Source organism: Rhinolophus sinicus, linkage group LG05, assembly GCF_036562045.2.
Source record: "Rhinolophus sinicus isolate RSC01 linkage group LG05, ASM3656204v1, whole genome shotgun sequence".
Taxonomy (NCBI): domain Eukaryota; kingdom Metazoa; phylum Chordata; class Mammalia; order Chiroptera; family Rhinolophidae; genus Rhinolophus; species Rhinolophus sinicus.
In genome coordinates this window covers 33,512,369-33,527,302 of record NC_133755.1, presented here as the reverse complement: position 1 = coordinate 33,527,302, position 14,934 = coordinate 33,512,369, and the positions used below count along the sequence as shown (strand labels likewise).

The 14,934-nt window shown below is 36.5% G+C and overlaps 1 protein-coding gene across 1 annotated transcript in view; it reads right to left on the bottom strand.

Moving 5' to 3' along the window:
• Positions 1–13,422, bottom strand: part of GTF2A1L (general transcription factor IIA subunit 1 like) — a 34,788-nt gene extending 21,366 nt beyond the window's left edge. Inside the window, exons 1-5 of the mRNA XM_019719195.2 lie at positions 13,402–13,422; positions 10,950–11,051; positions 10,617–10,740; positions 2,174–2,229; positions 794–878 (exon numbers count right to left, since the gene is read on the bottom strand). Coding sequence (XP_019574754.2) covers positions 794–878; positions 2,174–2,229; positions 10,617–10,740; positions 10,950–11,051; positions 13,402–13,422 — 388 coding nt within the window. The remainder of the gene's footprint in view (positions 1–793; positions 879–2,173; positions 2,230–10,616; positions 10,741–10,949; positions 11,052–13,401) is intronic.
• Between the last annotated feature and the right edge of the window lie 1,512 nt (positions 13,423–14,934).

The following is a 14,934-nucleotide window of genomic DNA, read 5'->3' as shown; positions in this document are numbered from 1 at the left end:
ATTGCTAATATGGCACATTTTGAGATACATATAGGCCACCAATATTAACTCCGTGATCCTTTCCCGTTGTTTCATAAATTACAATGTTACCAACCCAAATTGCAGTTTTAACAAACATAATCATGGAGAATATATTTTATACATTTAAAATATAAGATAAAACAATTTTAAGACAAGGATACCAAACAAGAACTTAATAATGTCAAAAGTTATCAAATTTATCCCTCCTCCTCCCCTTAAAATTCTACTGAAAAGATGAAATGTCTTTGTTGAACACTGAGTTAGATGCTTTGCTTAAACTTGGCAACAACCCAAAGAATAGGTATGATTCTCTTTCAAATCAAGGAACCATACTCTGAAAAGCAGAGGTTGGTTAATCTCCAAACATTTTGGATGTTCTGTTATGTCATACAATCTCCAGTAAGAAAGGAGGCAAAAGTTGATCAATATAAATCTTTAGTTTTTCTTGATCAACTAAATGCAGAAATGCAGATATGTTTAGATATCTGACTTGAATTAGAGAAAACATATATAAAGCATCTTATACAATGCTGGGAAAGACAATTAGGAATGAAATACAGGACAGGCCTGGTACAGTTGTCTTTCATGGTAGATTGCCTTCACAACACTAATAACCATCATTCATCACTACTTTTAAAATAAGTTTTATTAAAAGTTCCCATGACTTCAATAACTTCTGGTATAAAGTTTATTTTCAAATCATGAAAATTAACATCCAGAAGGCAATACCAGTCAGTGCTAAAAAGAAAACACATTCAGACAACACTCTTACCAGATGCAGTCTGTAGTATCATACCTGCTGGTACATGAATAGGATAACCAGGAAAAGCCAAGTTTGCACTGGAGTTGGAGGACCCCTACATGATAAATTTATATTAGAAAGTTAGAAAAGGGCTTTATTTGTATCTTCGTTCCCTGATCTCTCAGAGAGTCAAAAAATCTGACTTATAAAACTTGCCCACTGCATAGCTTTGCCTGGGCCACTGACCTTCAAGATGTCAAGTGTAAGATCCACAGCTGTTTATAGGAGACCTCTAGTCTGGAAGTTGATCACTAATGGTATTTTAAAGTATGTAATACAATTGTGTATAATTTTTACTTTGGAATAATTAAAACTTAGGGTTTTAAATATTTTAAATACTAAATCAAAAGTCAATTAACATTTTTGCCTGTCAGACCAGCAAAAATTCAAAAGATTAATATGTGATAAAAATTAATTCTCTCGGACTGCTTGTATGAGGGTATAGGGTACAACCCTTTTGGGGGGCAATTTTAGAGTTCTCTTTGGGGTATAATACTGCAGGTGTCTTTCACTTTTTACGTTATAAATTTGTTATTACTTTTTAGAAGTATATGATTTCTTTAATCAGGAAAAAAGGTATTTCCAAGAATTTCAGAGGCAGAGCTATTTCTTCATTGGTCTCCTATCAAAAGCAGCACTATTCTTCCCAAAAATCCTGAAAGGGGTGTGGTTATCATTTGGTTTTAATGAAGAAATGGAAATAAATAGCCCACTAAACTCTTTACCCTAGAAAGGTAGCTCATGGGCTGAAAGAATATGAAAAACAGTGGGTTATATACCATTGGTACCATGGAAGAAAGGTAAGAGAAAAAGGGCTACTTGTCCCCTCTAAAAACTACTCAATTGTCTATATGTAAATTTTAATTTTATTTTCTGCCCCCAATCCTAGATGAGGGGAATCTGTACTGTAACCTCTACTACACAAAAGTAAAAAGTTACCAAAATATTCCACTTAAAGGAAGAATTATGATGTAACTCAATTCTGGGGGGAGGGGGAGGAATCAGAACAAAATACCATATTAATATTATCTATTTAGGATCCACCAAATATATGACGTTATACAGTGTATTAAAACTCCATACAATGTAACTTCAGAAATGTCCTAACCTTGTAGGTACAATCTTGGCAGATGCTAACAACTACTCTGGGAGTAGGAAAAGGTGGTAAGAAAACGTCAATTCTGGAACTCAGGAGTTTTTGCAACATCAACGTTACAGAAGTTATTCCTGTCTCCCCATCCTTTACTACATCTTGTCCTATTCAAACGGAGAATTAGGAACTACATCTATGGCCAGCCTTCTGCCACCATTCACATATCTTTTAAAATATATCTTAAATAAGCTACATACCAGTTCTGCTGTGTTTAAACTGGGAAGAGTTCTACCAGCAGGAATCACTAATGATGCTGCATAGAAAACAAAATAATTATACATCCATTAGACTTCACCAATTTAACAAAATTGCTAAGTCTACCTTATTTTTTAAAAACTGGTTTTCATCACCAACGTGTTTGACCATGGTCAATTCTAAACTTCCTGATTCCAAAAGAGGTAAAAGTATTTAACTATATTTTTTCCCAACAACTATAAAGACTTTACAACTAACCTACTTTAAATGCCAAAAGAAAATATATCATTGTGATCAAGTATCCAGTACTACAGAAATGCATAATGGAATACCTATGTTGCCTTTAGTAAGTCAATATCGCACTAAATCTCCATTACAACTTTTCACAGGGGAGAAAAAGCAGTATTTGTTAAAAAGCACATTTCCAAGAGACTAAACTATTGAGCAAAATTATATAACTCAACATAAACCATTCTAAATTTTATAGGTTCAAAAGAATTTTTAATTTATTCATTTTTATGAAAAATTATTTACAGTACTTTAGCCGCGTAAGCAAGCACAGCTGCATAGTTTTAGAAATAAATGAATAGGAACATGTCTCCTGAAGTCTTTGCATGAAACAGGTATGACTACTAAGAAAAATATAAGAACAAATTCTTAGGAAAACACCAACTCAACCTGCATTAGAACTGCAACCTCATGTATCTTTCCTTTATTATCTACCAATTTTCTATACTAACTGTCCCTTCATTTATAACACATCCAAAAGGTTAGCCAAATGGTTGTACATGCAATCATTTAAAAAAATCAGCCTAAAAAACAAATAGTAACTCCAGTAAAGGGATCTCAGTTGATCAATGTCACAACCTTACACCTTACCTCAAGGTTCATTTTACTTAGCAGAACGTGACTATGAGACTATCACGGTGCCTTTTTTTTTTCATAAAAACAAGAATTTTTGAGTATGTTTATGTAGCACATATGTATTATTAAATGTAGTATTTATTATGGCCTTTCCACATACTGCATTAAGGAAAACTGCCCCAAAGATCTACTTCTGGCTCTATCATATACAACAAACAGCTCAGAAGAGCAAATACTTTTTTAAATATTTGAAAGATAAAAAGAATAGTTATTCTTCCCACGTTAAGACAGCAGACGTGAGGCTACAGAGATTGATGGTTAATGAAGCAAAAAATTATTTTTATCCTCTGTACATCTATGGCTTTGCTTATTAACAGGCATTCTTTCAGAAAGGCTCAATTAGAAAGAATTGGAGTGGCAGCAACTCAATGGTATTAGTCTTAATTAGCTGAAGTGAGCAGAGCTTAAGCTGGTACAGCTTAAGCCATCGCCTGAGAGGAAACAACAATCTGTTAACACATTGTCTGAAGCAATTAAATGAATTTCTTGAGGAAAAATAGCCACAATGCTCTTCTTTTAAAGACCTTGCAATAAATCCTAAAGGATAATTCTCTATACTTATATAAATCAAACAGAGCTATAAGAGTTTTAAGAGTTTCTTTATAGCCATCAGAATAAAAGCATGAACTAAGTTTTATAGTGAAGTTTCATGCAGCTCCTACTTAATTTTGATACTAAATTCACAAGTTATATGCACCATTTATATATGTTCACAAACTATATATATATATACACATATATATATTCATATATATATTCATATATATATATATATATATATATATATATATTCATATATATAAATTTATGTGCCTGAAATGCACTTTTTAAAGCATTCAAGATGGTTTTGATAACCAATTAAGTTTTAACTGAATATGTGTTTTAACATAAACAAAGTGTCAAAATTTTGGTCTTCGTGTATCTATTCTAGAAATATTAAATTTCACAAACAATAGACTTTAGAAAGAGTTCGATTTCTCAAACATATTTAAGAAATTTTGTAAAAAGTTAATACAACATAACAACATTCACATTTATAAGTGTAACTTTCCCTATGCACCAAAACGTCTTTAGGCAGTTAATACTAGGTTGGTGCAAAAGTAACTGCGGTTTAAAAGGTTAAAAATAATAGCAAAAACTGCAATTACTTTTATATCAACCTAATAATTTCACAATTCTTGGTCCTGCATTGACCCAACCATTCCAAATCTTAATATCCAAGTCACATGATTCAAGAGGTGCAAAGACTGGTCAATTTCTTCTTTGTGACTACTCATTTGTATGTGGATGTCTCCTGATGACCAAACTGAATATTCTAGCTCAAATCACCTCAAGAACCATCAGCATTGCTGAAATTTTCACCAGCTCTAAGTTCAAGAACAATTGGACACATAGTTTGTACCTGAACTTTAGGTGTTTGAATGCTCGAAGATGACAGTCACCACAAACCTCTCTATATTCCTGTTCTTCCCTTTCTTCCTCCCACAATGACTGATGGTTTCATCAAAAAGACCATGTGACATGAAGACCAAACAGCAGAAGCAATTTGAACTGCCCTGGAGATAAAGCAATCATAGGCTAGATGACTACACGTCCCAGTTTGCCCAGGACCATCCTAGTTTACACCTGTTATTCTGAGGTTACTAACAGAATCCCATTTCCCTCTCAAAAGTGGATTACAGGCAAAACACCCAGAAGAGACAATACGATATTCAAGAAGAAAAACAAAGTTGGAAGACTGCCACTCCCGACTTCAAGACTTACTATAAAGCTGCAGTAATCAAGACAGTGGGCTATTAGTGAAAGAACAGACACACAGATCAGTGGAACAGAATAAAGAGCATAGAAATGGACCCATATAATTATAGTCAACTGATATTGGACAAAGGAGTAAAGGCAATACAATGGAACAAAGATAGTCTCTTCAATAAATGGTGCTGGAACAACTGGACATCATATGCAAAAATTTCTAGACACAGACCTTATATCTTTCACATAAATTAACTCACAAGGGATCACGGACCTAAACATAAAATGCAAAACTATAAAATTCCTGGAAGATAACATAGGAAAAAATATAGATGACCTTGAGTATGGCAATGGCTTTATAGATACAACACTAAAGACACAAATCCATGAAAGAAATAACTGATAAGCTGGACTTCATTAAAATTAAAAACTGGTTTGTGAAAGACAATGTCAGGAGAATGAGAAGACATGCCACAGGTTGAAAGAAAATGTTTGCAAAAGACATTCTATATCTGATAGCACACAGTATCCAAAATACACAAAGCAACTCAAAGAATACTCTTAAAACAACAACAACAACAAAAATAACAATTAAAAAATGAGCCAAAGACCTTAATAGACACTTCACCGAAGAAGATACACAGAAATAGCATATGAAAAGATGTTCCACATCATACATCATCAGGGAAACGCAAATTAAAACAATAGGATACCTATTAGAATGGTCAAAACCCAGAACACTGACAACACCAAAATGCTGGTGAGGATTTGGAGCAACAGGAACTCTCATTCACTGCTGGTGGGAATGCAAAACGATACAGCCACTTTCAAAGACAGCTTGGTGTTTTTTAAGAAAGTAAACATACTCTCATCATAAAAATCCAGCAATCATGTTCCTTGGGATTTACCCAAAGGAGATGAAAACTTATGCCCACACAAACACCTGCACACGAATGTTTATACCAAGTTTATTCATAATTGCCAAAACTTGGCAGCAACCAAGATGTGCTTCAGTAGGTGAATCAACTGTGGTACATTCATAAAATGGAATATTATTCAGTGCTCAAAAGATATGAGTTATCAAGAAAAGAAGACATGGAGGAAGCTGAAAGTCAAAAGTGAAAGAGGACAATCTGAAAGGCTACGTACTGTATGATTCCTATAACACATTCTGAAAAAGGCAAAACTACGAAGACAGTAAAAAGGTCAGTGATTGCCAGGAGTTGGTATAGAGAGAAGGGATGAATAGGAGCACAGAAGATTTGGGGGAGCAACGAAAATACTCTGCAGGATACCAAAATTATGGATACCTATCCCATCATTATAAATTTGCTCAGACCCACAGAATTTACACCAAGAGTGATAATATAAACTATGGACTTTGGTGGTGGTTTATGATGTGTCAATGCAGGTTGATCCATTGTAACAACTGCACCACTCTGGTAGGAGATGGTGATAATGGGGGAGACTGTGCAAGCGTGGGGGCAGGAGGGATATGGGGAATTTCTGACCTCTCAAATTTGTTGTGAACCTAAAGTTGTTCTAAAAAAAAAATTAAGTCTTGGGGTGGCTGGATAGCTCAGTTGGTTAGAGCGCAAGCTCTGAACAACAGGGTTGCTGGTCCGATTCCCACATGGACCAGTGAGCTGCACCCTCCACAACTAGACTGAAGACAACGAGCTGCCGCTGATCTGCCAGTGGGGCGGCCGGATGGCTCAGCTGGTTAGAGCGCGAGCTCTCAACAACAAGGTTGCCGATATGATTCTCACATGGGATGGTGGGCTGTGCCCCCTTGCAATTAAGATTGAAAATGGTGACTGGACTTGGAGCTGAACTGCGCCTGGCACTAGACTGAAGGACAACTACTCGGAGCTGATGGGTCCTGGAGAAACACACTGTTCCCCAACATTTTCCAACAAAATTAAAAAGAAAAAAATTAAGTCTTAAAAAAATGTAAATTATATATAATCACCCTAAAATAGAACAGCAGTTCTCAAGTATAGTGTGCAAACCCCCAAGGGTCCCTGAGAACCTTTCAGGGTGTTCACGAGGTCAAAACTATTTCTCTAATATTAAGACAATATTTGCCGTTTTCATTTCTCACTAAATATTTTTTTGTTCTTTTTTGTTGATATTTGCACTGATGGCACAAAGCAATGGTCACTAAAACGGAATACACGTTAGCAGGAATTAAGGCCGTGCAAATCTTAACAGTGGTCATTGTATTTATTCTCCATTGCCATTCAATCACAGTGGGGGGGGGGAGATAAAACAACAGCAACAACAAAACTGTTTCACTTAAGTTCCTTAATGTAACTAACCATAAACAATTATCTCAACCCTTGTAATAGTCTGTGATGAAATGGGAAGAACACATAAAGCATTTCTGCTGCATACAGAAATACAAGAAGTACGAAAAAAAGCATTGGTGCTAGTGCTTAAGCTGGGAGCTGACCTAGGCTCTTTTTTCAAGAAACACTATTTTTACTTGAAAGAATAACTGACAGAAACTGTGGTTATTCAGGCTTGGGTATTTGGTAGACATTCTTTTGAAAATGAACTAAGTGTGCCCATCACTTCAAGGAAAACAAACTGACAGCATTTGTTTGGCAATGATAAAATTCAAGCTTTCAAGCAAAAATTTAAAATTTGGAAACTTTAGATATACTACCACAGTGAGCTTGATAGCTTTCCAATACTCTTCTGATAAGAGATGTAGTGATACTAATGAATATGACTTTTCTATCTTGTATAATAAACAATGTGTCAAATGTATAACTCAATGAACCAATATTTTCCAAACAACCAACACATTAAAAAATTACACATGGGTTAAAGAGTCATTCAAAATGCAAGATGCACCAGTGAAATTTAACATTACAAAAAGTCCATTGCCATGGTTTCAGATTCCACTTTGCACTACCTCGCAAAAACTACTTGTTGAGTTTTAGTGTAATATTAAATCATCTGAAAATACTATTAATATACAGCTCCTTTTCCAATTATCTATCTGTGGAAGGCTAGATTTTCTTCATATACTTTAGCCAAAACCAGATTATCACAGCAGATTGAATTTAGAAACAGATATGAGAATCCAGCTGTCTGTTATTAAGCCAGACATTAAGAGATTTGCAAAAAAGTAAAACAATGCCACTCTTCTCATTAAATATTTTTGTTCTGGAAAATAGTTATTTTTAACAAATATATATTATTATGTTAACATATAATCTTTTTATATTAATAAACCAACATTTTAAAATTTCTCATCTTTAATTTCTAATGTGGCAAATAGATACTTACAACTCCCATAAAAGAAAGGTCTTTGAGATGCTCAATTTTTAGGAGTGTAAAGGGGTCCTGAGACCAAAAAAAAAAGGTTGACAACTGAAGATACCAGAAATTATTAAGCAGGGGCCGGCCCAGTGGCTCAGGCGGTTAGAGCTCCGTACTCCTAATTCCAAAAGCTGCGGTTCGATTCCCACATGGGCCAGTGGGCTCTCAACCACAAGGTTGCCAGTTCAATTCCTCGAGTCCCGCAAGGGATGGTGGGCAGTGCCCCCTGCAACTAAAGATTGAACATGGCACCTTGAACTGAGCTGCCACTGAGCTCCCAGATGGCTCAGTTGGTTGGAGCACGTCCTCTCAACCACAAGGTTGCTGGTTCAACTCCCGCAAGGGATGGCGACTCCTGAAACTAGCAACAGCAACTGGACCTGGAGTTGAGCTGCGCCCTCCACAACTAAGACTGAAAGGACAACAACTTGAAGCTGAACTAAGATTGAAAGGACAACAACTTGACTTGGAAAAAAAAGTCCTGGAAGGACACACTGTTCCCCATTAAAGTCCTGTTCTCCTTCCCCAATAAAATCGTTATTAAAAAAAAGAAATTATTAAGCAAATGGATATTACAGTCAAAAAAATATAATAGGGCAAACAAGTTTTCCCTATTGTTTGCCCAAAAACAGATGAGTTATTCCATTGTGAATTTAATTTGAATTTGTTATCAAGAGATAAAAACATTGTAGACATAAGTTAGTTTAGGTTATGTTAGTCAAGCTTTTAAAAGTATACAATGAGAAGATACAATTAAGAAGTATATCAATTTTATAAGGCTATTTGCTATAAGAATCTTATTGTAGGGTACTTAGAAATGAAGAAGGATAGGAACAAGGCCCATAATGCATTGTTAAAGAGTACACATGCTTCTTCTTAAAACTACTTCATTATAAATGATATAGAAGAGAATGAGAAAAACCGTCTTGTTTAAAGGTAATTATTTCTATTATTCTAACTTCTAAGACAGAGAATAATAAAGTGCTGAGTGAAAGCCAATGAGATATACAATTGCAAGACTATTTTGTGATTTAAATCACTGGGAATATTACCATCTTGCGGCAAAATCAAGTATTGCAATTTTGAATGACAAAAAAGCCTGAGAAGTGTTCACTATGCTTTTGTCAAAAGACAGTCAAGTATTTTACTTCTCCACACTTGCCACCCTCCAAACCACTCCTAAGTAAAAATCTTTGAAGTTGTTTAATAAAGAAAAAAAATTTTTAATGTTATTTAAATGTTATTAAGTAGAGAAATAAAAGGGATGCCTTAATAAAATGGGAAAGTTAAAAACAATAACAGCCACAAATCCAACACTAATAGAAAATGTTTCAGTGTGTCAACTTAGTAATTAAAACTGTTATGGCTAATTCTTATAGAGCAGAGTTATACTATACTTTATAAGCACAGCATTAGATAAAAGATGTGCCTGATAATCCAATATTCATTGTTAATTTATTTCATTTTTATAAGTTATGATTGCTACCACACTTAAATTCTCTCATTTTTGTAATAGACGAGGTACTAGCCTCCTTACTATTTTTCTCTTCATCTTGGCCCACGGGATTTTCATGTGAATTTTCCCCAGTGTGCAATGAACAATCTAGTTATTACTGACGATCTAATCCAAAGTCTACTCTCCCCCTTTGCAAACATGAATCTGGTGGATTTCAGCTACACTCAGTAAGATCTATTTGTGTGTGTCTGTGTAGATAGATAGATAGGCAGATATCTACACACAGACACACACACATGAGAGTAGCATAAAGATTAGAAGAATCAGAGGAGAAAATAAGGAATAAAGGCTAGAAAGATATAGCAGAATAGTTTTTATCTTTCATTCACTAGTCTTTTCCAGTTTAAACTGACACAAATATGGACAAATATTTCTCTTACAAGCAGAGGTATAGATTCAAAAGGCCAAGAATAAAGACAAAAGGTATATGGTCAATTTCTAGCCATCATTCGGTATATCCAAAACAATAAGGTAACCTGAATAATCTCCATATTCTTGTTAACTCTCCATTTTGCTTCCAATAACATACATACTACGTACAGAAAGCAAACGAGAGAAAGAATGCACAGTACGCAAGCACCCATCTTTCCTTCTGCATCTTCAGCAAAGGTGCCTGGATTACTCCTTCACTAGACCCAAATTCTCTGAAATAACCAATGCGTACTCCCAATAGCCCACAAACTATATAACTTGTTCTCTGAATAAGGCTTTGTCACCTTTGTGGGCATTAATATTTTTTAAAAAACACTTTAAATAACCTAATTTTTTGTCAGTAGGTACATGGGATGACTGTGTCCATTTAATGATTTTGAGGTCAGAGCCCTGTCACCTTAAGAACAGTACCCTGTCTAATTCAAAACCACCACCAAATGAGAATTTGTTCTGAAGATCCAAATGGTACTAATTTACTAACTGTATCCAACCTGTTGATGATTGCAATGTTTGGTGCAAGCTGTGTGGCAACTGAAGCGTGAACAGAGGTGAAGGGATGCTATTTCTGAAGAAGTCTTCTGTTGCTTTAGACTGCAAAACCTTTGTTTCCCAGAGCTGCAGAGAAAAAAATGTTTCCTTTTATTAAATAAAACATTATAATATTTAGTTCTATCTTTTTTACTTTTTTAAAATTAACTGTCAGTTGATGGCACAATGAATGGGTAAGTACTAAACTATAATTAAGGGGTTAGAGCTATATAATTTATCAGTTATATAAGCTGAAAAATAACAATAAGGCAGAGAAACTTGTATTGTATACAAACCTGCTTCAGGTCTTTTAGGACTTGTTCCTCTACACCTTCTTCAGCAAATAGATCCCGCACTCCTTCAATTACATCTTCAATTACAGATCTGTAGAGTTTAGGCTACACAATAGTAATTATTAAAGTTTTAAATTCTCAAGTTTGAATGTATTCAGCCTTAAAATACATACAGTGTACACTTTCTAATCTTACAGTTTAAAGAAAAACCACCATAAGGATTTTTTCTAAGTGCATCTTCCTTCCAGTATGTATAGTCTTAGATTTCCATAAATTGTTACCTATAGTCTCAGCCTATCTACAAGGCTGAATTACAGGACTATGATAAAATATAAGATAATAATCTCATCAAGATGTATGGTTACATTATGTTACTTGGCTTTTGTGTAAGTATTTCATTTCCCCACTCCTTTTTAAAAGGGAAATTAATTTAAGGCAGGTGGAAATGAACCTGTTTCCAATTTACCTTTTTCTCAGAAGCTAAAGGAGCTTTCTTAAGAGTTCACTAAATTATTTCCACAAATGTAAATACATTCCAAGCTATAAGATTGGGGCAAGCACTTACAATAAAGTAACCAAAACCCATCCCATGTCCAAAATACACATAGTCCAAAAAAATATTCTGAGCCATTGTCAATTAAAAATACAACTGCACCAAAATGGGTTTCCTAACAGTAACTGAGGACATGAATGAACCTTACCGTTACACAATCTGCACTTTGCAGAGATGAAGCAACATACTAAAATGCTTCCTAACGAAAACAGGCCATGACAGTAATATTAAGCAGATTTCTATCCAGATTGAACATTGGTCGATAGCAATAGAAAAACAGCCCTGTGAAATAAACTCAGTCCTATAAATCTATGTAAATTGTGCTCCACTCCACCTTAGTCCAAAAATAACAATGCTAAGTGTACTAACAATAGTGGTCTACTGGAAGTTCCAGTGACAAAAAAGGGCAAAACAGGAATTTAGTTGAGTTGCTCTTATTTCAAATTGCTTAATCAGTCCAAAATGAAAAGTGTGGCATTCTACAATTGCTTTTTCATACTACCCAGTAAATACTCTAGATAATCCTGCTCATGATAAGAGTAGCTAGGTTTTAAACTGATCCTTCTAAAGATCTAGGGTAAGCCTATGAATAGGCCAATCAGTTACATTTAAATAATAAATTCTTCACAAATATATCCATTAAGTGCCCTAGACTAATTGCTTCTTCTAAAATAGTTTACCCAGGTAAAGGTATACGAAATTTATGCTTGTTAGTTCTAGCAGCTGAAGAAAAAACTCCTAGGGCTAAAAACATCTTTAAGATCTGCCCTCAGAGTGTGACAGCAGCCATCAAAAATTGCCCATTAGAACATAAATTTTCAAAAGCAAAGCAGGCATTAAACATACTTTCTCTTCTAGGACTACAGTTAGACTTTATTTTCTTCCTCTGTTATCTTTATTAACACTATGTATAGTCCAAGAAACCCACCTTAACCTCTTCTCTATTTAATAGGACACACACACACACAAACATATATCTGCATACTCTCTCCTTAAAGTTTCCCATCAGGTAATAAGGTATACATGACAAGCTTACATTCAGGCATACGTAGTTTACATATTTTAAAATACACTAATATCAGAAAATGGATACCCATCAAAATAATGTCTCTAAAAATGGATGCTTTATGCTACACATGTACGCATGGAACCCATAAACTAACACAGAGCTACACAAGCAAATTGCCTTTCACCAAATGTGAAGTCTGTTGAGATGGAACTAAAAGTGAAAGTGAATCCTTGATATACAAATATTTTTTTTTTTAATTAGAGTTTTTATGATTGATAGAGGGTCTCACAAGTGCCATTTAGTCTCTCAGTTCTCATTGTGAGGCTTGGGAACCCTTTAAGGGTAGGAGAGCAACGTGTGTGTTTAATTCCAAACGTACATTTAAGCATTAAGATGCTAAAGGATGGAGAGATGGAGGTGGGAAGAGAACTCTAAAACTATGTGGTGGGGTAACGTAAAACTTCACATCCCCTGTTATTTCACGTAAACAACATAGCTTAGCATCAACAATATCATACTAAAATTAAGAATTACAACTAGAGTGCGACTGAACTCGGGAATTTTATGAACACATAGGAAACTGGGAGGGTTAAGGTTCCATACCCAAACATCTTCTAAGCATCTCATTCTACACAACCTCAATTTGGGTAAGGAGTGAGGAGGAGAGACACTTGCTCTTCCGACGGGGGCCAGGCCCAACTTCCAGCTGAGCTGACCCTCATCAGCTTCCTTCCGCACGTAGGACAATAGCCGGGGTCCCTAAGGGAGAGGGGATCTGAAAGTCTGTAAAGGGCCAGCAGAGAGAAGCGTGTCCAGAGCTCCGCAGCCGTGAACCCGGGACCGGCACTCGCTCTACAGAGCCCAGGCCGTGGGGCCAGGCTGGTCCTCCTTACCACGGAGGTGACATAGGCCATAACAGCGGCGGCAGCGCCTGGCTCCTCGCGTCGGGCCCCTCGCGTCTGCGCAGCACGCGGCGCCGGCTGAGGCCCGCTCCCAGCGGCTTTGAATGTCGGTGCAGTTGCCGGCGCAACTACGTAAGGATGCTGGGGGCGGGGCTGGGGGCGGGGCTGGGGGGAGAGGAAGGTTAATGACTTAAGCGGGGTTAACGGGACGTGGTACCAAGGCCGGAAGAGGTTGTCCTGCATGAGCAAAGAGGTCCAGCTACAACAGGATGGTTAAATCCGGTCTAACCAGCTTTGGGCCGTTCACATGACTCCTGAAGAACCTTAGTTTCTCAATCTATGAAATAAAGACTAAGAAGATAGGTGAGGGGTGATGCAGTGATAGATCCAGGTTCACCTTCAGCTTTGAAGGAAGCTGGGCCAGGAAAGAAGGGAGACTAGTGATATCTGTTCGCTCCCTCTACCAAATTTCATTCCGCCCCACTCGCAGCTGAACTCCAGTAAAAATATAACGAGAGCCAAACTCTTCTACGATTGGTTCTCCAAGTGTGGAACAGCAACATCAGCACTAACTGGGAACCTGTTAAAATGCAAATGAGTGGGTACCACCCCAAACCTACTGAATCAGAAACTCTGAGGATGAGGCCCAGCCTGCTATGACTTTAACATGCTCACGTGATGCTGATGGGCACTTAAATGAGACTGTCTCAAAACAAGATTCTGAGCTTTTGCTGCACATTGAAATCACCGGTAGAACGTAATAAAGGCTTGGCACCTGAGTCGCACCTGAGAATCTGATTCCATCATGCAGCAGAGGTGGAGAACCACTGCTAAAATAGAGTCAGCACCCCAAGCCCACCCAGGCTCCTTTCCTCCTCAGGCAGAAATCGCCATCTCTTGACCTACCACAGTTCCTCCCATCCCGTGCAGGGTGGAACATCTAGGTGCATACCTTGCTGAGGACTGAGGGTAGATGTAAACACAGGTAATCTGCAGGATTAGAATCCTGCAGGGGAAAAGTCATCTATTGCCACTACTCTGTCTTTGAAACAGACCTTTCTAGCCTGCAGATAGGTCCTGGCCTAACCAGATGGCTAAGTTATTTAATGATTTAAAAATCCCATTAGGTTTTCAATTGGTTGTTTATTTATTTTGTTGTGCATGTAAATTTAGTAGCGCTATTTATGCCCTACCACTCTATTTGCTTTGCCTGGGTCAGGTACCTTACCGTTTGTGTGGTTCAAGCAGCTGATTTATATGAAGCCCTTTAGAAGACTTCCCTAAATTGAAAACTGTCTGAAATTTCTTTTACAAAAAGCCAAGAATTTTATATAGTAATTTTTAATGATTGTATCTCTACCTGGCAACTTACCACCAGAAGTACTCAAAGTGACTTAGCTTTCACCCAAAATAGAAAAGCTAAAAGCCGTCATTGATTCCTACTGATATTGTAAAATCCAATTCAGTTATTCCAGCTGGGAAATACGAAAGCTGAAAGGTCTCTTGTTTTCCATATTTTTCATA